Raw genomic sequence first — 26,091 nt, forward strand, 5'->3', positions numbered from 1 at the left:
GAATAAGTTCTGAACATTTTATTTGATTGATATGTTATAAATCATAGTCTTAAATCAATAAAAGTCCCTCAGTATTTTGGTTCTGTTGGATTTATTGAAAGACTTACATGCTATCTCTTTGGAATGTCCCACATTCTGGATTAGGTAACTGTATGCTGGATCATTTAACTTTCAGATATGTTTCTCTCATTTTGTGATAAAAAGTCTGTGATAAGTCTGATAGACTTAGTGACTTCGTGACAAGTGGTTTTGCTTTTAAATCAAAATACTTCAGATATGGGACAAGCTACAGTTTTGTTCTCCTTTCTAAAGTTTGCACTTACTATTTTTTTAGGTCTTGGGACTTAAATATCCCAGTTAAATTTCCTTCTTCCTTAGTCTAATTAATACCCTATCTGCTTAGTTTTGACCTGATCCTAACAATTTCACATTTTCTTACTTTGGTCAGGGTGGTCATCACATATATTAGCTATAATTCTTTTCTCTGTGTATGTTGATGGGGCTTGAGCTCAGGGTCTTAGCATTGTCCCTGAATTGTTTTTGCTCAAAATTAAGTGCTTTGCCACTTGAACTACAGCTCCATTTCTGGCTTTTTGGTGGTTAATTGGAGATAAGAGACTCATGGACTTTCCTGTTCAGGCTTGCTTCAAATCACGATCCTCAGATATCTGCCTTCTTAATAGCCGGATTACTGACCTGGGCCATTAGTACCTGGTTTAATTTTTTTTTTTTAAACTTTTCCATATGAACTACTTGGCTAAAAATTTCTCTTAAACAGAAGTCTGAGTATTTTCAATTCTTTAACTCTTCCTTTTCTTTTCTTTTTTTTTTTAGATTTTTGGTTGGTTTAGGGGGCTTGAACTCAGAGCCTAGGTACTATTCCTGAGCCTCTTTATGCTCAAGCTTTTACTCCACCACTTTGAGCCACAGCTCCACTCCTGGTTTTTGAGTGGTTAATTGGAGATAAGACTCTCACTTGGACTTTTCTGCCCCTGGTTGGCTTCAAACTGTGATTCTCCAATCTCAGCCTCTTGAGCCACCAGCATCCAGCACTTTCACTCTTTCTTAATAAAGGTCCAAATATGCAGTGGCACATGCCTGTAATTTCAGTACTTGGGCCAGCTCCACTTTTCAGTATTTTGCTGGTTAAGTGCAGCTAAAGGGTCACAGATTTGTCTGCTCAGGCTAGCTTTGGATACTGATCCTCAGGCTCCTGAGTAGCTAGGATTATAGGGAAGAACCAGCAGTGCCCAGCTCTAATCTCTGTTTCAATAACTGTATTACTACTGACATATAAGGTAATTCCGTGAGGGCTGAAATTGATCACTTTGTTGTTTGTGTTGTGTGTTCTCTGTGTGAGAAAAGCTCTTTTCTATCAAAGTAATTTGCTTCTTTTCTGTTAATCTTGTGATAACTTTTTCTGAAAAGTTTCTTCTTTGGCGAGGTGTCTTGGCCCTTATTAATTACATTTTAGTTACTTCTTTTTCCTGCTGCACTTTTAAGACAAAGTGGTAGAAGCTCCTGGAGTTTTAGTTAATTTCTGTTAAGTAAGCCACATCCTTTTGCAGATTGTATAGGCCAAGATTATTTTAAGAACTAAATTAGAAAGCAAAACATAAAGAAACCATCTAGAACAGGGGTTAGCACTTTTTCAGGTCTTACTGGAATTTTTTTTTCTTTTTTCAGTATAGGTTTTTTTTTTTTTTTTTTTACCAGAGCACATACATCATTTATTGTATATTTTTCTCCAAAGTAGAGCTGTTTTAAAAATACATTAAAGAACCAAGTTGAGAAAGTTCTATGGTGCTTCCACTTAAAATCGTTTCAAGTCTAAATTATATTAAACAGAACAATCATAAGTATACTAGAATTAGAACCAGCTTGATGTATATATTTGAAGGAAATCTACTTCAATACATAAAGCTACATGAATTGAAAATAATGGTTTAGGAAAATAGTAATCTAGGAGGAAGTCCTTCTACCAGCTAGTTTCATGGGTTGAATGTATTTTAATTGATATAGTGATTACATCAATGTTTATTTCTGAGGTTTTGTAAGGAATAATCTGATTTTTAAGAAATTTAAATGTTTCCCAGAAACCTAGTCCCAGAAAATAAGAAATCAAATTTCAGACCAATGTTCATCTAAGATTTAGATAATTTAGAATCTAAATAGAATTAGTCAGTAAAAATGTTACATTTTAATGTACATTTTTCAGTATAGGTTTTTTAAAAATAATGTTTCATGTGTTTTTTATTTTTGTCCAGCAAAGTATATCTGTTCAGAACTCTCTCTTATTAGCATTTGTTGAACACTTTGTTCCTTATTATGGATTATTGTTACAAGTCTTACAGTTAGCCAGCATCCATCTTAATGCTTCTATTCAATTATACTCTAAATAATCTGGTCATGCTACCTTTCCTTTTTCATAGATATATGCAACTTTTACTTTATTGCCTTGTTTTGGGTTTTAATTTCTTAAGTAGTCTTTTCATAGGTGTGTACATTTTATTACATCATATGTAATAAAATGTATATATATATATATTTATGCAGAAGAGATGCTTGTTTTCTAATTTTATATCCATGAAGAATTTGCTACTGTGGCTTTTTAGTAGGCATTCAACAAATGGTTAATGAGTGAAATACTTAATTAACTTGGATAACAGGCATTTTTAATTCAAACTAATTATAGTTAGCCTCTTACTAAGAAGTATAATAGTATGAAGTAGCATTCTGTTTAGTAATGAAGTGCCCTTTCTTCAGTAACTCATTGTAAATACTACTTCAATTATAGGTTTTCCACAGTGATAGTTATTATTACAGCTGATTAATGGTGGCTGATTTCATTGTGTGTAACTGAGTAAGTTATGATCAAGAAAATATATGTATCTCTAAATTTTAGGTTCATCCTTTGGGACAGTAAGAGTTTTTGAGATAATAATTAATCTTGTTATTCTCTTGTTTGCCTCGTGTGCTAGGGGTCATTCTTGTCCCCAAATGTCCAAGTTCCAAAATGATATATAGTTGTTAACACCTATAATGTTACCCATATTATAGTTGGGTAGAACTGAAATATTTTGGAGTAAAGAAAATATAGAATTTTGTAGATACAAAATTAATCTGTGTTAAAACTTGTTTCTGTTTTTATTGTTTTGTGAGGGCCTATGATTCTTAATTTTATGGCCCCTCTCTGTCAAATAGATAATTGATTTAATCTAACTTCTGAGAAAGGCTTCAGCAGTGTTAGTGTTCTTTTTCTTAAATCTTTCTTGGAGTACTTTTAGCATTACAGTCTTTATATTTAATTTAAGCCAAAACGACAGATAAATACAAAAACATAGTACGTAATTGATCTCAAAGAAGAGTAATTTTTGGAATAAATAGAATAATTAGTTGTCTGACAAGATTGTATGAATTTACTCTTGTAGATTAATTTTACTAGTTTTGTTGTTGTGTTTTCTTGTTGTGTTGACAGGGTTGCTTTAGACACTCTTGCCGCCTTGCTAAAATCAAGTAAGTTTTTAAATGCTAGAAATAATAGATACTATTTTTATGAACATTCTGTTAACTATGTTCAAGAAATTGGATATGTAAAAAAAAAGAAATTGGATATGTAGATCTAGAATATAGTTTTAAAGCTGGTTTATAATAATCTAATATAAAAATTGATTTTCTCTTCTAGTGTAATTGAAGCACATCGTAACTGATGCTATGTATTTATTGAGTACATTTCTTTTTCTTTTTTTTGGGGGGGGTCAGTTCTGGGGCTTGAACTCAGGGCCTGGCACTGTCCCTGAGCTTCTTTTGCTTAAGGCTAGCATTCTATCACTTTGGCTTTTTCTTTGGAATTGAACTCAAGGCTTCATGCATGGTAGGCAACCATTCTACCACTAAGCCACATTCCCAGCCCTATCAAGTACATTTCTAAGTACATTGAAAACATATTTCTAAGTTGTTTCTATAGGCATGAATTCCTCATAATAGAATAAAACAAGTATAAATATCTCCTTTTAAAAAGTGAATCTGTCATGATACTGGTAGTTTTGACCATGGGAAATGTCTTGAGTGACTACTGTCTCAGTGTGTAGAGTATGATTTGAATTTAGAACCTTTAATTAGAAATTTTATTTATACCATATATCCAGATTTATAACATTAAGAAGTGACTGCTAGTGAAAGTTTTGAGTTTTAATAAATTTATTTACAAAATGAAGCACTTCATTTTTAGAGTTGAAGCATTGAAACATAGATGTCTTATGATAATTTTGGACAATAATCACATTACATTTATGTATTTATTTTCTTTTTGTGAGACTCATTGTATCCACTGTAAATATAGTCAGTTGGACTTTAATAGACAATTGGTGTATTAGCATTTCCTTGATATTCAATCTAAAAATCTATGCTGGTGGCTTTCATATGTCCTATTGTTCCAAAGATATAAAAAGATGGTTGGCCAAAAAACTATGAGACCAGTTGGCCCTGAGTTTTTTAATCACTAGAATTCATTTTTTAAATAGTAGAAAATGATTAATATCTCTTTTTTGTAATGGATTCAGTTCAAAAGTCACTTTAAATATTAATATTAAATGCTGAAGTCCTCATTTAACCATTTTATTCTTGCATTGAAATATGGTGTATGTAATAAGGTTAACTGTAGCTTTCTTTTCATGTGATTTGCTAAACATTAAATGAAAATCACATGGATCAATTTGATATGCTCTGATTTTCTAATTCAAACTGTATATAAAGATTAATTCTTTTTCTTTTGTTACTGGGGCTTGGACTTAGCATTTTGGCCCTGACCTTGAGCTTTTTTGCTCAAGTCTAATGCTCTACCACAGCTTCACTTTCTGCTTTTTGGTGGCTAATCAGAGGTAAGACTGTCACAGACTTTATTGCCCGAGCTGGCTTTGAATGGAGACCTTCAGATCTCAGCCGTCAGAGTAGCTGGATTACAGGTGTGAGCCACCAGATCCCAGCTAAAGATTCTTAAATTAATCAGATTGTTTACTTTTGATTTGAAGTGGATTAGAATAGCTGTTCAAAATTTTTATTTTTGGGTCTGGTCGTGGAGCCTGAACTCTGGGGCCTGGGCGCTGTCCCTCAGCTCTTCAGCTCAAGGCTAGCACTCTACCACTTGTGCCACACAGTGCCACTTCCGGCTTTTTTCTTTTTGCTTATGTGGTGCATAAGGAATTGAACCCAGGGCCTCAGGCATGCAAAGCAAGTGTTCTACCACTGAGCCACCTTCCCAGCCCCTAGCTGTTTAAATTTTAAAGATTATTTTTCAGAATCACTGAGAAAAGAGTCACTAAGAAATTTCTGTTCCCAGAAATTTAAAAATTCTGTTTTTTTTTTGGGGGGGGAGGGCGGGGTCCGGTTGTGGGGCCTGAACTCTGGGCCTGGGCGCTGTCCCTTAGCTCTCAGCTCAAGGCTAGTGCTCTACCACTTGAGCCACAGCGCCACTTCCAGCTTTTTTCTTATGTGGTGCTGAGGAATCGAACCCAGGGCCTCGAGCATGCAAGGCAAGTGCTCTACCACTGAGCCACCTTCCCAGCCCCATAAAATTTCAAATTCTTAAAAGATACCAGACTAAACTCTGGAATCGTCAGTTTGAAATATTAATCTTTGTTGTATTTTCTTTCTACTTCTTCAAAGGAAGGTGGTATACTGAAAACTAGTTCATATTTAATCTATTTTCAAATTATGCATGAAACTAGGATAAAATTTTGTAATGCAAGACAGTATTCTTTTCATGCTATGTCTTTGTAAAACAGACCATAGCTTTTTAGAGCATTCTCATTGGCACACTCTCATTTATTTACATTAAAATCAAGGGGTTTTTTTGGGTGGTGGTGGTATTAGTCATTTATTTTAAGAAGACGAATTTGACTAGCAAGATAAATATGGGAAGATATAAACTAAAGAAAATAAAGACAGGAAAGCTCATTTGCCATTGTTGGAATATATAATAGATGCTACAGACTAAGGTAAACTTACATTGTCTTTTATTTAGAGAGGGAAAAAGAGGCCAGATTGAGTTTTGTATCCTGAACATGTGACTAAATAACTCTTTACTAAACTATTTTTGGTTGTACTTAGTAAGATAGTAGGCAGTTATATTCATTCCTCTAAGGGTCACCTCAGCATCTGTGTTTGAATTACAGTCAAGTTTCTTATGTGATCTTTCTTAAAGACTTTCAGAACTTATCATAAATACCATCTAGGCTATGGAGTGTTCTGGAAGAAACAGAAAAATTTGTAGTAGTTACAATGATCAGAATGACTTGTAACAAAATCATATTCATGGCTAAACAACAAAAGTCTTACATATTTCAAGTGGTGCAAATGAAGTATATATTCATTTAAAATACCACATTTTTCTTAGTCAAAACAATTGCATTGATTGTGTAAATAGTCACTGCCCTAGAAAACTAGCTATTTTGGGGGCTGGGAAGGTGGCTCAGTGGTAGAGAGCTTGCCTTGCATGCCTGAGGCCCTGGGTTCGATTCCTCAGCACCACATAAGCAAAAAGAAAAAAGCCGAAGTGGTGCTGTGGCTCAAGTGGTAGAGTGCTAACCTTGAGCTGAAGAGCTAAGGGACAGCGCTCAGGCCCAGAGTTCAGGCCCCATGACCGGACCCCCCAAAAAAAAAAGAAAAGAAAACTAGCTATTTTTACATGTAATACATGTTTTCAAGCTATCACATAAGGAAGCTTCTTTTCCCCCTGAGTAGTTTCTTCTACCTCTGTAATGTCAGAATATAGTTCTCAAAGGAAATTAGTAAGATCATACCTTAGTATTATGTTTTAGGTTACATTAGGGAACTTTAATAATCCAGACAACTAAAATTAGCATCATCTTAGTGTCTATGACATGAACTAGGTTCATTTGAGATTAAAAAGAGGTTAGAATTTCTTAACAACCTGAATGGGTTGGTATTCCACCAATACTTCTTGCACTTGTTATAATAGACACCATAAAGTGATGCTAGATAGCAAGGTGTTGCTACCATACTATTTCTTTAACTGCTATCTTAGCAAAATGTACTTTTTGGTTAATCTTAAATAATAACACTTTCAAAATAATAAAGTTAAATTTGTGAGTTCAGTTGTGTTATAAAGTCAACCATTTGTAAAATGTTTAGTTTCCATTAAATTAACATTTTATTGTCTAGAAAGCACTATTTTCTAGTCTTGTTTACTAAAATTTTAGAGTTTTAACTTAATGTTGCTGTGGAGTGGATAGTTATATAATTTGGGAATAGTTAGAACAATGAACTTCACTAAAGTTTCCAATCCAGTTCTGTGGGATTGATTTTAGTATGAACATAAAGATTGTAATACAAGTTAACAAAGTGAGAAAGTCTTTTAGTAAAGTTGTATTTCCAGGTAGTGTGTCAGAGGCATATAAATTTTATTTGGTAAATGGTCACAGTAGTTTTTTTTAGAAGTTTAAAAATATATGAAGCTTTTATTAGAATTACCATTTAGAAAAAGTGTAGCCTTCATTGTAGTAAAGAGATTAAATTTTTGAGATATGATCTATGTAGCTCCTGTTTGTCTCAAATGCTTGATATTTTTTCCCAGCCTTTTGAGTAGTGAGATTACAGCTGTGTACTATTGCGCCTAGTTAGTAAGAGTTTAATATTTATAAACTATGAAAAAATATATAGGCAAGAAATTATCTGAAAGCTCTTTTTGTTGGAAAACTTGTGGACAAAGGTTTAATTCATCACAATATTGAGGTTAATATTTAATTGTTATATTCTTTTTCTTGAATTTAAAAATATTTGTTCTCAATTTTTCTTTTATTAAAGAAACAAATGCCAGAAGAGCTGTAGACAGAGGATATGTCCAAGTGCTTTTAACAATCTATGTAGATTGGCATCGCCATGATAATCGGCATAGAAACATGCTTGTTCGGAAAGGGATTTTACAGAGTTTAAAAAGTGTTACGAACATCAAGTTGGGAAGGAAAGCATTTATTGATGCCAATGGAATGAAAATTCTGTATAATACTTCACAAGTAAGTTACTTTATTTTTATTCTACTTTATGATTTTATTTTTAAGAAAATGAGAAAGTACTCATGTACATATACATTTTGTTTTCTTTTACTGTACTGGAGTTTGAATTCAGGGCCTTTTCCCAGCTAGGTAGGTGTTCTACCACTTGAGCCATGTCCCCAAGTGTTAGAACAAGTCATTTTTGCTTTCAGTTATTTTTCAGGTAGGGAATGTGGTTTTTGCTTGGGCAGGCTTAGACAATGGTCCTTCTACTTAGGCTTTCTGCAGAATTTGGATGACAGCTGAACCACTGAGCCCAGCTTTTTTGTTGGGTAGAAATGTTGCAATGTAACCCTCACATTTTATTTTTAGAAGGCTATTTTCATTTATTAGAAAGATACCTGGATTTTGCAAATACTAATCAGTTACCTTGGTTGTGCCCTTTGATTTTACATCTAATGAGCATCTTTGTACATGACAGTAGTTAAGATATTTGAAAACTTGCTTTATGTTTATCCTTAGTATTTTGTAGAGCAATCATATGTACCTGTTTGCACTATTCCTAATAAAGATAGTAATGGATATTTGATATGTTAGAGCTTTAGTTGTCTTAATATTTCTTTCTTTTTTTTTTTAATCGGCTGTGGGGCTTGAACTCTGGGCTTGGGCGCTGTCCCTCAGCTCTTTAGCTCAAGGCAAGTGCTCTTCCACTTGAGCCACAGTGCCACTTCCTGTTTTCTAGTGGTTTATTGGAGATAGGAGTCTCATGGTCTTTCCTGCCTGGGCTGGCTTTGAACCGTGATCCTCAGATCTCAGCCTCCTGAGTAGCTAGGATTACAGGCATGAGCCACCGGTGCCTGGCTTTGTCTTAATATTTCTTTTTTTTTGGGGGGGGGTCTGGTCGTGGGGCCTGAACTCTGGGCCTGGGCGCTGTCCCTCAGCTCTTCAGCTCAAGGCTAGGGCTCTACCACTTGAGCCACAGCACCACTTCCGGCTTTTTTCTTTTTGCTTATGTGGTGCTGAGGAATCGAACCCAGGGCCTCTGGCATGCAAGGCAAGCGCTGTACCACTGAGCCACCTTCCCAGCCCTGTCTTAATATTTCTAAGCCTTAATTTGTCACCTGTTTTTACTATTCCTAACACAGACAGTAATGGGTATTTCATACATGTTAGAGCTTTAATTGTACAGATGTGAAATGTGTATCAAAGTGCTAGTCATAAACAGTATTGTTAAAGGACATAATTTCAAATCCCCTCTACTTTACTTTTTGTTTTTTTTTTTCCCCAAAATTAGACATTAGGACAGCAAATCAAACCCTAAGACTTCAAGTGGGCATGGTTAGACTTTTATTGGCCAGTCTGTGTAAGGTGCCGTTCCTCAAGTGACAGTTCTCAGTAAGGCTCAGTCAAATGTTTCTTCCTTTTTATTTCTCATACCTTTCTTAAATTTTTAATCTTTCCACTTTCCTTAAATATTGTTTTTTAATGTTATGCCCTAGAATTGCTAAATGTTTCATAAATAAGTAATATATTTACTGATTTGTTGATTTTCAGTATCTAAGAAGGTGCTGGTTTCTGCATAGGAAAAATACTGAAGGAATTTAGGAACTTAAGTCCTGTTGAATTTTCTCTGTGAGGTTCTTATTTACTAATACAAACTTCTAAACAGGAAATTCTTTTATAATTATCTTTTGTTTTACTACTGTGTTACTGTGTTACTACTGTGATACTTTTCTCTCGAAAATTATTACTGTAGTTCTTTCTGAATGTAAACCTTTAGTCAGCTATTCACCAAAGGTCCATTATCTTTTTTTTTTTAAACAGGAATGTTTGGCAGTCAGGACTCTTGATCCTCTTGTCAATACCTCCAGTCTGATAATGAGGAAATGCTTCCCCAAAAATCGACTGCCACTCCCAACGATTAAAAGTTCTTTCAATTTCCAGTTGCCTGTTGTTCCTGTGACTGGACCTGTGGCCCAGCTCTACAACTTACCTCCTGAAGGTAGGACCACAGGCTTACTTCTTACCTTTCATTGCTTCTTGGGAATTTTTGATTCTGTTGACATTTTACTTCTGTCCTAATTACTCAGTAAAAGGCCTTAATGAACATCTTATTTAGTAAACATTTCTCTTAATAGAAGATATTGAAGTTTAGTGGTTAAGAAAAATTGTTTCGGGGGGTGGGGGAGTGGAGAGGGGAAGGGATGGTATGAGGAAACAAAGGAGGAGGCAACAATGCTGGGTAAGAAATACACTCACTATCTTGGCAATGTAATTGTAACCCCTCTGTATGGTATTTTCACAATAATAATAATAAAAAAAAGAAAATAAAAAAATGTCTGTGTTCCCCTCCCCCCCAAAAAAAAGAAAAGAAAAATTGTTTGGGATGTGTTACATATGTGTAAATATGAATTGTGATTTCATTTGATAATTCATTTAAATTACCACAGTAGAAAATAGTAACATAAAAACTAGGTAATTATATTTGGGTTTACATTGTAGATTTTTAGTGAACTTTATTTTCTTCTGCTAAAGAATTATAATTATTAAAATAGTTATATATTATATATAAAACAAAAACTTGAATATAACTTGCCTGGAGAAAATGTAAGCTTAGAGATAGAGATAGGCTGCTTTTTTGTGTGTGTGGGGAAGGGGGTGGAGATATAGTACTGTAGGTATGCTATAAAAGCAGCATTTAGGGGCTGGGAAGGTGGCTCAGTGCTAGAGTGCTTGCCTTGGAAGCATGAGGCCCTGGGTTCAATTCTTCATCATTACGTAAACAAACAAAAAAAGCCGGAAGTGGCACTGTGGCTCAAGTAGTAAGAGTGGTAGCCTTGCCCTGAAGAGCTGAAGGACAGCACCCAGTCCCAGAGTTCAGGCCCCACAACTGACAAAAAACAAAAAATAAAAAAACAGCATTTACATGTCATAATGTTAGGAATTTTTTTGTTTGTTCTGGTGCCTGTTCTACAGGGCCTGGAGCAGTGTCCCTGAGCTATTCTTGCCAAGGCTAGTGCTCTACCACTTGAGTCACACCTCTATTTTTGGCTTTTTATAGTATTTTGGAGATAAAAGTCTCATAGATTTTCTGTCCTGCTGGCTTTGAATTGCAATCCTCAAATTTCAGCCTCCGAAGTAGCTAGGATTATAAGTGTGAGCTACTGGTGCCTGGAATTTTTTGTAATAGTTACTGGAATGGGACAGTCATGGACTTTCCTGCCTGGGCTGGCTTTCTCGATCCTCAGATCTCAGCCTCCTGAGTAGCTAGGAATTCAGGTGTGAGCCACTAGTGCCTGGCCATTTTGTCTTTATCATCTGTTAACTTGCTTGAGTCATACCAAGTCAGCAGTAAATATTTGTTTAGTGGATAAATCTAGCATAAAAACTTATTCTCTTGAATGACTAAGGGTAGTAAAACAGACTTAGGATTTCAGAACCTTTATTATTTTCCATATGTGAAAGTGATATATTCTTAGATGTGTAAGGGGTACAGAAGTATATTACATGGTACCCTTCCTGAAGTGATAATGCGAAATATTAGTCTAGCTAGTCAAGTGATAAGGCCAAGAATGCAAAAGACACAGAATTATTGTATTAAATATTACAAACTGTAACTTTTATTATGCTCCATATCAACTAAACATTCATAAAGAGATAATACAATTATTAATAATCATTAAATGAGTATTTTACACAAACTTTTCTAAAACATTGTTTTTATATTATAAAATGGTAACTATAGAAATACATGTTTTCAAGTGTAAAAATGGCATCTAGAACTGAGATACTTAGTATGGGGTCCCTTCAACTCTAGGAATATATGACTGGCTCACAGACTGTGAGCACTGATGCTCTATATAAAATTAGAAAATGAGTCCATCACTGCTATATAAACTCAAGAAAATTACAGAGATGAACAACACTAAATACAAAGCAAAACCCAAACAAATTGGTTTCAATAATAAATCTAAATCGACAAAACAATCCTGTTAAAAGACAGGGATTCATAGTGGATTGAAGAAAGCAAAATCCATCTAGCTGATACTTTTTTAGTAGACACCTAAAACAGCAGAATGGAAAGCTTGAAAGTGTATGTGTGGTCTCCTCTGGATCAAATGAGATGAGGAGGACATTAATTACTCAGATTATAGGTTCAGATTGAAAAAAAATGTGTAAAAGTCAGCAAAGGTTATTTTACCCAATCTAAGTAATACATGTATCTAGTGATAGAGTAAAGACAAGTAGCAATCACTGAAATGACAAGGAAAAATGGATAGAAATACAGTGTTTCCTTTGTCCTTGGCAGATTAAAGGAGATGAAGTCAATCTAAAAGTGAATGTTAAAGCTAGTACCTGCTACTGCCTTTGACTATATGATTGAAATGGACAGTATTTCAGTGAAATACAAGTGGTTAAATTGGCTTAAATAGTAAAAGAAAGGTTTCTTTAGTGAAAAATACAAGTGCTCTTGACTTTTATTTAACAGAGCACAGCGAAAAGGAGAAAGTTTAGAAGCTGGAATGGTATCTAAAGCAAAACTTGGTTAAGAAAAACCTGAAACAACCTACAGATGAATATTATGTATCAAAGTATTTATAAAAGCCCTAAAACATTAGCAAATTAAATTGAGCAGTTTTTTTTAATATAGGATACCTATTAAATTCACTGTAATACTGACTTTAGTAAAAAAAGGTCAAAAGAAGAAAACAAAATCATTGTGATTATTTAAGTAAACTCCATGAAGAGATTTTCATAAAATCCATGTTATTTGAGGTAAAATTTGTTAAGAAACCAGAAATATTTTTGAACAACAACTGAACATTATTTAATTCAATAGCCAATATCAGGAACAGTAATGGAATGTTAGAAGTTGCTCTTTTGGCCATTTTTATTTAATACCATTTTGAAAACTTTAGTTCAATTAGACAGGGAAAAGATAAGTCTTTAACAGTTGAAAGAATATGATGTATACAAAATCTGTGGGCATTATTTGGTATCTGTATTTGAACAAACTGAGTTACTGTTACAGACTCAGCAAAGTCACTCAAATAATCATAATCATTTTTGTAAGCTCTTTGTATAGCAATATGTGTATATATATATATATATACACACACATGTGTAGCAGTATCTATATATGTGTATGTGTACATATACATATATATATATATATTTTCCTTTAATACTCAAAAGAGCTGTATGAGTAGGCATTGTAGGCATCTTCATTTTATAGTTGAGGAAAGTAACAAATAATATAACTTGACTTGGTCAAAATCAAATAGACAGTTAGTTAGGGAGCCAGGCTTTGAATTCAGGAGTCTGTCTTCAGAGCCCCTTTGTTACACTCCTTTAAGACAGAGTAGTATTTTTTTATTTCTCCCATTACATACCCATTCAGAAGATAGGCTGATGGTCCCTGGCCAGAGGACTTACGTTGTATTAGGTCATCAAAGGGTGGTTTTATTACCTTCTAGGGTAGTCTCCATGTGAATGTGGAAATAGGAATGAGAAAATTGGAGAAGACAGTTTTCTTTCTAAAGAACATGACCTGGAATTTATATTTATCACATTGTATCATATAGCATTGGACAAGAATTGTACATACTTATGGCTGTCATTATTGTAAGGGAGGCTGGAATCTCTAAATCTAAAATGAAGATGTTCTAGTACTAAAAGCAAGAAGAGCAGAACTGATACTAAGGGAACCGTTAGTAATCTTTGCTGTTAGTGACAATGGAAATAGAAGTCATATTTTAGGAAAACGTCTGTCTCCTTGTGCCCATGTTTAACCTTATATATATATATATATATTTTTTTTTTTTTTTGTGAGGAAGACATATATTTCCCTTCAGAAAAAAATCAAAGCCAGAATGTTTAGGTATTTGTATCTCCCCCCACTTAGAAACCTTCCCTCCATATCACTGTATCATAGAACCCCTGTAGAAGGACAGAGGTAGAAATTAGATAACACATGGAAGGAAATTTCAAAGTTAACCTTATATTTTATTGTGCTGTTATCCCTGAATAAGTTGAGTCACAGTACTTCATTACAATGGACAGGTACATTATTAAACATGTAAAAGAATATCAAAAGGTATAGTCTCAACAAGGAGAATCAGTTTTACATTTTGTAACTTTGTGTTAGAAAGCCTTTTTTTTTTTTTTTGGGTCCGGTCCTGGGGCCTGAACTCTGGGCCTGGGCGCTGTCCCTCAGCTCTTGAGCTCAAGGCTAGTGCTCTACCACTTGAGTCACAGCACCACTTCCGGCTTTTTTTCTTTTTGCTTATGTGGTGCTGGGGAATCGAACCCAGGGCCTCAGGCATGCAAGGCAAGCGCTCTACCACTGAGCCATCTTCCCAGCCCTAGAAAGCCTTTTTGTGTTATGCATGTATCTTTTAATGTAAGATTTATTTAGAGAGTAGACATTCTTTTTTATTCGTGTTTATATACAAGTAGTAGGTTTCATTAATAAATTTTTATGCTTGTATATAATGAATTTGATCATATTGTCCTCTCCTGCTCAACAGTTGACCCCATTAAGAACTGTTGCTAAGGAGAATCTTCAAAGTGTTTTTTTTTGTCTCCTCTCATCTCCCTCATATCCATAGTCCATGTCCTTTTGCATTTTGCTCCATACTTCTTCTTTAATATGTATTCTTTATTCATTCTCATTACTGTTGATTGATCCAGATGTTTATCAACTTTTCCCATTAGTTACTTTACCAGTTGTGCTCATATCTGTCAAATGCAGGCTGAATCAAGTAATTTATCTTTTGAAATCTCACTTCTATAGATTAAAGATCTAAACTGCTATATTATATCCTTCATTTTCTACTTTCTATTTGCCTTAAGTACTATCCTAAGTACCTTGTATGCTAGGAATATTTCCTATTGTCCAAAGAAATCTCATTTTATTTTAGTATTATTATTTCCTCTTCTTAAAGACTGTACTTATTTACCCTTATATTTGTATAGCAGTCTCTTAACTTTTTCCAAGATGTTGCTGTGAAATTTGAACATGTGCTGTGAAATGATTGGTGATCAACTCCTTGGCCCCAACCAGTTTGCAATTAGTTATTGCATTTCTGGTTTACTCATAGCATTTTGGAGTTCATGCCTTCATTAGCATCTATTTTCTGTTTATAATTACTTGTTTATTGCTTTCTATTTTATTAATAATACTTTTAAAATGCCAGTATGACTGAAAACTGGTGTCTGGCTCATGTCTGTAATCTTGGCTACCTTAAATTGAGACAGTCACAATTTGAGGTTAACCTGGACATACACAAGACCCTTTTTCAACCAGTGATAGATATGGCAGTGTGTACCTGTCATTTTAGCTACATGGGAGGGAGTTGAGATGAGAAGGATCATGGTTCCAGGCCAGTCTTGGCAGAAAAAATCTGAAAGACTACATCTCAGATGGAAGAAGCTTGATATGATGGTGTGTGCCTGTCATTCTAGTTATAATCAGGAGCATAAAATAGGAAGTTTAGGTGGGAAATGGACACTCAAAAAAGAAAAATAAAAAGCACTAAAAAATTGGGCACAAGGTGTGGCTCATTGGTAGAGCATGTACCTAGCAAGCAAAGTGCAGTACCTCAGTTTCCACCACTATACAATACAGTCGATATACATATAATATAATCCATGGCTCATAGTCCTTGAAACACTAAATAGGGAAGAAATTATAAAGTTTTGAAGTGAGTTACTGAAATTGATCATAAATAGGAAACAAGATATTTTTTTCAGACTATTGCAACATAAGAAATTATTTTATTTGTTTCCAAGTGAAATTGTTATTTTATAAGACATATTTTTTTATAGTGCTTTCCAAATTTTAAAGCACTTTCATGTATTATTTCAGAGGGTTTTCAGAAGCTGGGACAGCCTAGAGACATTTTTAGTAAGCAATTTCATTTTTTATTGGCGATTGGAATACTTTGTTTACATATGGAATGTGTGCAATATATGTAACATTTTACCTTTGGATGTGCATGTTGTAGAATGCTTACCTCTGACCTACTTATAGCACATTTTATATCACAGTGGATGACGTAGTAGATGAAAGTGATGACAACGATGATATTGATTTAGAAGCCGAAAATGAAATGGAAAATGAAGATGATCTAGATCAAAATTTTAAGGTTAGTAAATTTTATTGTCATTAGCCAACTTTATACATTATATGCTTTAGTTATAAAACAAAGAGTTAGGGGCTGGGAAGTTGGCTCAGTGGTAGAGCGCTTGCCTTGCATGCATGAGGCCCTGGGTTCGATTCCTCAGCACCACATAAGAAAAAAAAGCCGGAAGTGGCGCTGTGGCTCAATTGCTAGAGCGCTAGCCTTGAGCTGAAGAACTGAGGGACAGCGCCCAAGCCCAGAGTTCAGGCCCCACGAATGGACCCAAAAAAAAAAAAAAAAAAAAAAAAACCAAAGAGTTAGTTAAGATACATATATCATAGGAGATTAATTTTTTCTAAATCTTTTTATTATGGATGATAATGGACTATAAATGATTGAAGAATAAATTTTGCTTTAAATCACTGCTCTGAAAAGTAAATTTTCCCCTGATTAGACAAACTTAATCTAATTCTCTAACTTTGATATTTGATGGTACTCTAGGATTTGAATTCAGGATTGCATGTTTGTAAGATTTATGCTCTATCACTTGAGACATTCCCCAGCCTGACTTTGATTTTGAAATCTAAGAAATATAAGGAAAGTGGCTTAATAGTCTGTTGTGGCAACTTACTACAAAATGCATTACATTTTGAGCAATCTTTTGAGAATATAAAAAGAATAGGAAAACTGTATGGCTGATACTTTTTTTTCTTTTGGAAATAGTGTTTATGTAATAATCCTTAGGTTTTAGTTAATTGGAAAAGAAAAAGGAGATGTTTGCTGAAAGAGAAAAAATGTTTACTGAATTGAGAAAATATGAAAGTATTGTGACATTTTATTAGATGTTAGATATAAGAGGTAGTTGAATTTTCAGGCTTTTATGGCACCTCTGGAAGTGTATACACTGTTACTTAGTGGTATTTATTTTTAAAATTTATTTAGTGTTTTCCTTTATTTGTATGGGCCTACGATAGCATTTGTAGAAACATTGTTTCTGCTTTATCAGCTGTTTAACCTATTGCTTGGTTTTGGGAGAAAGGACTTTAATTGGACTGTTGTCGATCTTTCAAAAAATATTGGAGTATTGCATTAAAATGAAAATTGGGACACACTGAATATTTGATTCTCCAGAATCCAAGATTCAGGATGATATCTGCCCTAATAGTAGATATAAAATCACCAAGCTTCATCAACCAAGGCATCTTTTTGCAAAATTGTCAAATTAGTCAAATGGATGTCTTCATTCTAGCCTTAAGAAGGAAAATAGTGCAAGTTCAAATGGTCAGGGTAAGAACTGTAGGGTAATTGAAATTTTGATTGTAAAAGTTAGTGAAAGAATTGATAGGCTCTAAATACTTAAATTTTCTGTGTGAAGTGTTCTTTTTGTCACAGGTATTATTTCAAAAATAGGTGGATTCTTTGACAGGTATTTGAGGATAGTAAAAATTTCCAGATTAAAACACCAAATTTCTCAGATGAATTTTTATCTTTACAATGTTTTATTTTGACAAAGGGTGATCAAATGTAACAATGGTTTTCAGTAGGTACTATGTTAGAAAGTAAGTAGACAATGTGTGGGTGGGGATGGTTGGGAAAAACTAGGAGACAGTTGAAGGAAGGAGTGACATTATCCAAATAGAAATGCAGTCATTACTTGACTTATTAACCTGTGACCCCTCTCTACATCACCTTTATATATCATATATCATATATATATATATATATCATGCATATATATAAAACCCATCTCTACATCACATATCGAACTTAGAACGTTGTACTTGCTAGGCAAGCACTTTGCCACTGAGCTACATCTCAGCTCCACCTATATATAATAACAATAAAAATATTTTAAAAATTTAAAGAAATGTTTCATTTTGATAGAAAACCTTTCTTAACCTGGAAGTGGACTATGGCTTGCCTTAAGTGAAAAAGCTCAGGGACAGTGAGTGCCCAGGCTCTGAGTTCAAGCCTCAGGATCAAAAAAATTGTTTTAATAAAAAAGAAAGAAATGTTTACAAGCCAGGTGCCAATAGCTCACACCTATAATCCTAGCTACTAAGGAGGCTGAGATCTAAGGATTGAGGGTCAAAGCTACCCCAGGCAGAAAAGTCTGTGAATCTCTTATCTCCAGTTAACCAGCAAAAACTGGAAGTGGAGATGTGGTTTGAGTGGTAGAGTGCCAGCCTTGAGCAAAAAAAATCCAAGTGGGAGTGCAAAGCCCTGACTGAGTTCAAACCCCCAGAACCCACACAAAACCAAACCAAAACTAAAAACTAAAACAAGAAAGAAAGGGCCTCGCACTTGGTTTTCTTGCCATAGTTGCCACTCTACTGCTTGAACCATACCTCCAGTCCAGCAGTTTTACTGGTTAAAAAGAAACCCAACATGATTTCACATTCAGTGTAATTCATTCTCTGTGTCTCTGGATTCCCATTGACATTGTCTGGTGTGATGATTGCATAGATACAGGGTAGAGATTGATGGGAAAATAGAACTCAACAGTTACTGATTTTGCTGCTGGAAAATTGTGAATATATACATAAATATGCACTCATGCAAAGTGTAAGATACATGTCTTGTGCCATGTCCTTTACCCGTGAACATTTCAATATTATCAGAATATTGTCAACTTCTTAAGTGTGTGTGATGTGAAAATTTGATCTAATCTATATTCAATTTTGTCAATTGATCATACACTATTTTATATAAGATTGTCTTTTCCTCTCTAGCATAGACCCTAACTTCAGACATTGCATTTACTTATCTCATTTTTTTAGCTTTCTTCAATCTGAAAGGTTCTTTTTTGTGATGTCACCATCTTTTAGCTTGCATTAGTCACTGGGGTATCAGGGAGAACTTGGATCAGAAGGCAGTCTGGTAAAGTTCCACTTTCTTTATCAGGGAGAGTAGTATTTTTCCTTAAGGGTTATTAAATTGTTGACTTTTTGAAGCTGCTGAGTTGTATTTAACTTCCTTTTTCCTTTGACACAGTCTCTTTCTATCGCTGGCTTATTGAACTTGGACTTTCCTTACTTTTTGCTACTTTAGTCTGAATCTCATGAGTTCTGTCATAATTCAGGTATACTCCTTCTGCAGTACAGTGGTTATTATAGTACTTTGTGTTTTAATGGATTTGTAGCTTATGAACTGCTTTTTCCTCAGCATAGTGATTTCATTTTCTTTGCCCCAGATTTTTTCATTCTAGAGTATTTCTGGAAGAGACCTTGAATTTCTAGAAGACTCACATTCAGATGGCCATAACTTTAAATGTATTTTCCGTACCTTCTTTAACTGTAGAAACATATTTAGGAGTGGCAGCATGCCTGTTTTCTTTGAGATAAGTCTGTCAGGAGTCTATCCCTTCCATTTCTTCTCAAACTCAAACTTGCCTTATAGTCAGGCTATCAAAATGTTGCAATTTTCTTTCTCCACTTGACTGCTTTACAATTTTTTAAAGTTTTAAAAAAACTTATAAGGCCACATTTTCAAAGTATCATATTAATACTAAACAAAGTATTGTGTTTAGAGAAAGAGACTTTGTAAGTTATTTTCTTATTTTGGATGTATTATATATTCTATTCATTTTTAATAAAAATATGTTAAGTATATTTTAAAGATGAATTTGCATATTTAATAATAATTACATACTGGAGACTAATACCACTTAAAAATTAAACATTTTGTACCTTGGTTATACAAATAATAGCTAACTTTCAAAATATAAAATAATAATACTATATTTTCCTATTTAAACTTTTATCTTTTTTTTTTTTTCTTTCGGTCAGTCGTGGGGCCTGAACTCTGGGCCTGGGCGCTGTCCCTCAGCTCCTCAGCGCAAGGCTAGCACTCTACCACTCGAGTGTCAGCCCCACTTCCGGCTTTTTCTGCTTATTTGGTGCTGAGGAATCAAACCCAGGGCCTCATGCATGCAAGGCAAGCGCTCTACCACTGAGCCACCTTCCCAGCCCCTATTTAAACTTTTAGTTAACATATATAAAGTCAAATATATGTATGGAAAACAGAAACACAGTAAAATAAACTTGGCTTTAAGGTTGAATATTAAGTTGTTTGTGGTAGTAAGATAAATAAAAAATTTCGAATATGTGTTTCACTTAAAAATTAACATGTGGTTATATTCTCTCTCTTTAATCATCCCTGAAGGTAATGATGAATTTGTATCCGTGTCAAGCTAGTTATTGAGGATGCTAGAAATTAGTATGGGGACTAAGTGAATTAACCATTGTTCTTTTATGAGTGGGTGTGTCAGTGCTGTTCTGTGAGATTCTGGACCAAATTGATTCTAGATGCATATCCTTTTATTTTTTGGTATACATCCTCTTTTAAGTTAAAGTAATTGTAATTTCATTGTTACATTTCTATATTTGTTTATACTGTATGCCAATTAGTTTCATCCCTTTTATTACAATTCTTGCTCCCTTCTTCCTAAAAAATAATATCCCCAAACAGTTTTCTTTGTTCTCTTTTTATAGTTCCAAATAAAAAGTATTCTTAAGCTTATTTCTATTTAGGGGCAACATGAAGACATGAAGATTGATAGAGCATACTAAGCATTGATCTTGACACAGGCTTTGTGTCTCAAAGAGACCAAATAAACCATAATGAGTAATGAGCTAGGTGCTGTTGGCTCATGCCGATAATCCTATCTACTCAGGAGGCTGAGATCTAAGGATCACATTTCAAAGCCAGCCTGGGCAGAAAAGTCTATGAGACTCTTATTTCCAATTAACCACCAAAAACCCAGCACTGTGGCTCAAAGTGGTAGACTGCTAGCCTTGAGCAAAAGAGCTGGGACAAGGCCCAGGCCCTGAGTTCAAGCTCCATGACCAACAAAACAAAAACAAAAAAAAATTCATAATGAAAATAAAATCAAAGCCAACAGTATTAGGAGTCCAAAAAATAATAAACAAAAAAGTTGGATGTTTGATACAATTAATACAACCTGTGTTTAGTGATTATTCTGTAATCAGATGTAATTAATATTTTGGAACATTTAAAATAAAAATATATCCTATAATGTATTTTAAAAAACTAATGGTGTGCTATTTTTATTATTTCAGAATGATGATATTGAAACAGATATTAACAAATTGAAACCCCAGCAAGTACCAGGACGAACAATAGAAGAACTAAAAATGTATGAACATCTTTTCCCTGAACTTATTGATGATTTTCAGGTATAAACATAGAAAATTTAAAATTTTTTTATGTATGGATTTTACTGAAAAGTTCTTTTGTTTTTCAGTAGAGCAATAATCAGTTTCTTATTAATAAAAATGATACTACTGTTGCCTTTCTTAGTAACATTGGATAATTTTTTCAATATTCTGAGCTGCAAATTGCTTATTTGTAAATTGAGGGAAGATGGAAGTAGCTTCTAAAAGTTCGTTGTCACATTGGTTCATTACTTTGACCTGATGGAATTTTTTTATTCTGTCTTAATATTCTTTAAAATGATGCTATTAAGTGTTGATACTGTCTTTCTTTTATCAGTTGTGTTTGGATTAAAAAGTATGTGTGGTTAACCCTCCCTTGCTCTAGTTTGCTATATACCAATAGGAAAAAATGGGAGGATGATAGTTTGAAGTCTTTCAAGTCTAAGTTGATTCATCAGAAGGATGACTTCTTATTAACATTTCTTATTTTCATTTATTTATTGAGTTGTAATTAGTCAGCTGGAATAACATAGCAAACAGTAGACTGAATTTTTGGCAATTTTATTTGATTTCTCATTCTTTGTTGCTTATTTGTGGTCGATCCTTTGGTAATTGGAACTGCTCAGTATCTTAAAGTGTATGCTTAAACTAGGTAATTTCAAAGAATTGATTAGAGTTGTGTTGCATACTTTCTTGTTCACCAAATTTTATTCCACTTGCTTAAAGAAAAGGACCTTAATGTGAAGTTATGCAGAAATATAGAAACCCTGTCTGGACAGGGTTTACATTTTATTGCTATAAAGCTGTAATTTTTCACATCTCTCAATGGGAATGAACCTTGGATTCAGGAGAAGATCAAGTGTCCTTTACCCCCTGTCCTCTGTGTGTTGGTACTCCACATAGATTTGAAGTTTGTTGAGAGGTACTTTGAAACTAGGAATCATAGGGGAGTGATAGTTGTCAAAAACGAAAAAGGAAAGAAGGAAGGAAGGAAGGGAGAAAGGAAGGAAGGAAGGAAAATAGGAAGGAAGGATAAACAGAAAGGACAGAAAGAGGTGTTTGAGAAAGCCTATGAAGTGATTTTCCTGTATTCAACCTGTTGTACATGGACTCGGAACCCCTGAAAGACCACCAGAGACCACGACCAGTGCAAACAGCAAAAGAGTTGTTTATTTGCAAGCTGGAGCTTAGTCCTCCACATACTTGGTAACCGGTGACGTCACGCTAAGAGGCCTTGAGCACAAAATCAGCACAGGTTTTTTTTTTTAATTGTAAAGATACTATACAGAGGGTTGCAGTTACATGAGTAAGGTAATGAGTACACTTCCTATTGAGCATTGTTACCCCCTCCATTGTTTTCCCCCTACCATCCTTTCCCTCCCTACCTTCCTCGAGGTTCTTTTTTTTTTTTAATTGTGATTAAGTGATGGCATAATTTCCCAAATTTCACAGTATTGTGGAATAATGATGTTCATTTAAAGTCACAAATTCATTCTAACTTTCCTGGAGCAAATTGTCTATCACAGTCTATAACATATAACGGTGTACACATATATACCATACATGTGATCAGCAGCATGGGGATATTTAGTAGTGGTTTGACCAGATGAGTGGGAGTTCTTTGTTTCTTAAGTCCTGTTAGTTTTGTCGTATCACCTAACATTTTGGATTTAGCATCCACATATCAGGAAGGCCATGTACTGTTTGTCTCTTCGTTCTTGGCTTACCTCGCTCAACATGATTCCTTCTAGCTCCATCCATTTCCCTGCAAATGCCATTATTTTGTCATTTCTAATGGCTGCATAATATTCCATTGTGTATAGATACCACAATTTTTGGATCCATTCATCTGTGGTGGGGCATCTGGGTTGTTTCCATATCCTAGCTATTGTGAACAGTGCTGCAATAAACATGGAGGTTTCCTTGTATATTGGTTCCTATTGTTCAGGGTAGATGCCTAGAAGTGGTATGACTGGGTCGTAAAGGAGGTCAATCTTTAGCTTTTTGTGGACCCTCCAGACTGCTTTCCAAAGTGGTTGTATAAGTGTACATTCCCACCAGCAGTATAATAGCGTTCCTCTTTCTCCACATCCCCTCCAGCATTTGTCGTTGGCTGATTTGTGGATGTGGGCCATTCTGACTGGGGTAAGGTGGTATCTCAGGGTTGTGTATATTTACATTTCCTTCATGTGTTTCTTTGCCGTTTTTATTTCTTCATCTGAGAAGTCCCTCTTTAGTTCCCTTGCCCATTTAGTAATTGGTTTGTTAAAACCAATTAGTCTTTTGAGTTCCCTGTATATACAGGATGTTAACCCCTTGTCTGATATATTGCTGGTAAATATTTTTTCCCAATTAGTTGGTTGTATTTCTAGCTTGGTTGCGATAGCTTTATCTGTACAGAAGCTTTTTATTTTAAGGTAGTCCCATTTGTCAAGGCTCTCCAATTTGTTGTGACCCTGGGACTCTGTTCAGGAAGTTCCTTCCTGTGTCTATTAGTTCAAGTGTCTCTCCTACTCTGTCCTGCAGTAGTTCCAAAGATTCAGGTTTAATGTTAAGGTCTTCAATCCATTTTGAGTTGATGTTGGTGCATGGTGATAGGCTGGGGTCCACTTTTAGTTTTCTGCATGTGGCCGCCCAGTTTTCCCAGCACCAGTGGTTGAAGAGGCTGTGTTTCTTCCATTGTATGTCTTTGGCTCCTTTGTCGAATATCAGCTGGCTGTAGGCCTGTGGATTTATTTCTGGATCGTCTATTCTGTTCCATTGGTCTTCGAGTCTGTTTTTGTGCCAGTACCATGCTGTCTTTGTTATGATAACTCTGTAGTAGAGTTTGAAGTTTGGCATGGATAGCCCTCCCATGTTGTCTTTATTCCCTACAATTGTTTTGGCTATTCTAGGTCTTTTGTTGTTCCATATGAATTTTTGGACTGTTTTTTGTATTTCAGTGATGTACATCATTGGGATTTTAATAGGAATTGCATTGAATATGTATATTATTTTTGGAAGTATTACCATCTTTAGTATATTAAGTCGGCCTATCCAAGAGGATGGGAGGTCTTTCCATTTCCTAGTGTCTTCTGCAATTTCTTTCTTTAACTTTTTATAGTTTTCATTAAATAGTTCTTTTACATCTTTGATTAGGTTAATTCCTAAATATTTTAATTTTTGGGAGGTTATTGTGAATGGGGTTGCTCCCTTTATTTCCCTCTCTTCTTGTACATTGTCAGTGTACAGGAAGGCAACTGATTTTTGTGGGTTTATTTTGTATCTTGCTACTTTGCTGAAGTGATTTATGATTTCTAAGAGTTTGGGGATGGAGTTTTTGGGATCGTGAAGGTATAGTATCATGTCGTCTGCAAAAAGGGATAGTTTAACTTCTTCTTTCCCTATGCGGATCCCTTTAATGTTTTTTTTCTTGCCTTATTGCCCTGGCTAAGGGTTCCAGGACTATATTGAAGAGAAGTGGAAACAGTGGGCATCCTTGCCTTGTTCATGATTTTAGGAGAATTGGTTGTAGTTTTTCCCTATTAAGTATAATATTGGCTATTGGTCTGTCATAAATGGCTTTTATTGTTTTTAGAAATGTTCCTTCTATTCCTATTTTCTCATGCTTTTAGCATGCATGAATGTTGAATTTTATCAGAGGCCTTTTCTGCATCTTTGGCGATAATCATGTGATTTTTGACCTTGGCTCTGTTGATGTGTTGGATTACATTTATTGGCTTATGTATGTTAAACCATCCCTGCATCTCTGGGATGAAGCCTACCTGGTCATAGTGTATGATTTTTTTTATGTGTTTCTGGATCTTGTTAGCTAGAATCTTGTTAAGGATCTTTGCATCTGTGTTCATCAAGGAAATTGGCCTGTAATTCTCCTTTTTGGTTGGGTCTTTGCCTGGTTTGGGGATGAGTGTAATAGTGGCTTCATAGCATGAGTTTGGGATAGCTCCCTCCTTCTCTGTTTCTCTGAAGAGCTTGAGGAGTATGGGTATTAGTTCTTGTTTAAAGGTCTTATAGAATTCTGCTGTGAATCCATCTGGTCCTGGGCTTTTTTTTGTTGGAAGACTTTTGATAGATATCAGCACATCTTTTATAGTATTGAACAAACAAGTTTAGGGAATTTCCACACAAGCAGATACATAATTGGTTTGAGCCTACCCTAACCGCACTACCCTTTTTCTGAACTATAGGTATGTTTGGCTCTTGGAACGCTTGTGCAACTGTTCTGCTCTCTTTAGGGTGGGCAGGGTTGGTGGCAATCTGTTTTTGTTTTGTTTGTTTTCTCTCTTGGGGTTACTCTGAGGGCAGCCTAGCTCAAGATGGTGGAGTTAACCTCAAAGTGGAGTTACTTTAGCTCTTCAAACCTATAGAAATTATTGGTTTTTTTTTTTTTTTTTTTTTTTTTTTTTGTGTTGTTCATGAGGCCTGAACTCTGGGCCTGGGAGCTGCTGTCCTTCTGCTCTTCAGCTCAAGGCTAGTGCACTACCACTTGAGCCACAGTGCCATATCATGCTTTTTCTGCTTATGTGGTGCTGAGGAATTGAACCCAGGGACTCATGCATGCAAGGCAAACACTTTCCCACTGAGCCACCTTCCCAGCCCTAAACCTATAGAAATTATATGGCTGTTTTTTTTTTCCTTTGGTACTGAGATTGGAATTCAGCACTTTGCATTTGCTAGGTAGATACTCTACCACTTGAACCACACCCCTAGCCTTTTTCACTTCAGTTACTTTTTTTGGCGGGGGGGTCTGGTCATGGGGCCTGAACTATGGGCCTG

General features: G+C 35.0%; 1 protein-coding gene across 9 annotated transcripts in view; it reads left to right on the forward strand.

Moving 5' to 3' along the window:
- Agtpbp1 (ATP/GTP binding carboxypeptidase 1) overlaps positions 1–26,091 on the forward strand; it is a 210,576-nt gene that overhangs the window by 68,609 nt on the left and 115,876 nt on the right. For all 9 annotated transcript variants that reach the window (XR_011375108.1, XR_011375109.1, XM_070035472.1 and 6 more), the window contains exons 9-13: positions 3,479–3,516; positions 7,825–8,033; positions 9,837–10,014; positions 16,065–16,162; positions 21,220–21,336. Coding sequence is in view for 7 of the 9 variants with exons in the window: in XM_070035472.1 (XP_069891573.1) it covers positions 3,479–3,516; positions 7,825–8,033; positions 9,837–10,014; positions 16,065–16,162; positions 21,220–21,336 (640 nt within the window). In the remaining 2 variants the exon portion in view is untranslated. The remainder of the gene's footprint in view (positions 1–3,478; positions 3,517–7,824; positions 8,034–9,836; positions 10,015–16,064; positions 16,163–21,219; positions 21,337–26,091) is intronic.

This window comes from Dipodomys merriami, unplaced genomic scaffold, assembly GCF_024711535.1.
Source record: "Dipodomys merriami isolate MVZ:Mamm:240054 unplaced genomic scaffold, mDipMer1.0.p SCAF_26, whole genome shotgun sequence".
NCBI classification, from domain to species: Eukaryota; Metazoa; Chordata; class Mammalia; order Rodentia; family Heteromyidae; genus Dipodomys; species Dipodomys merriami.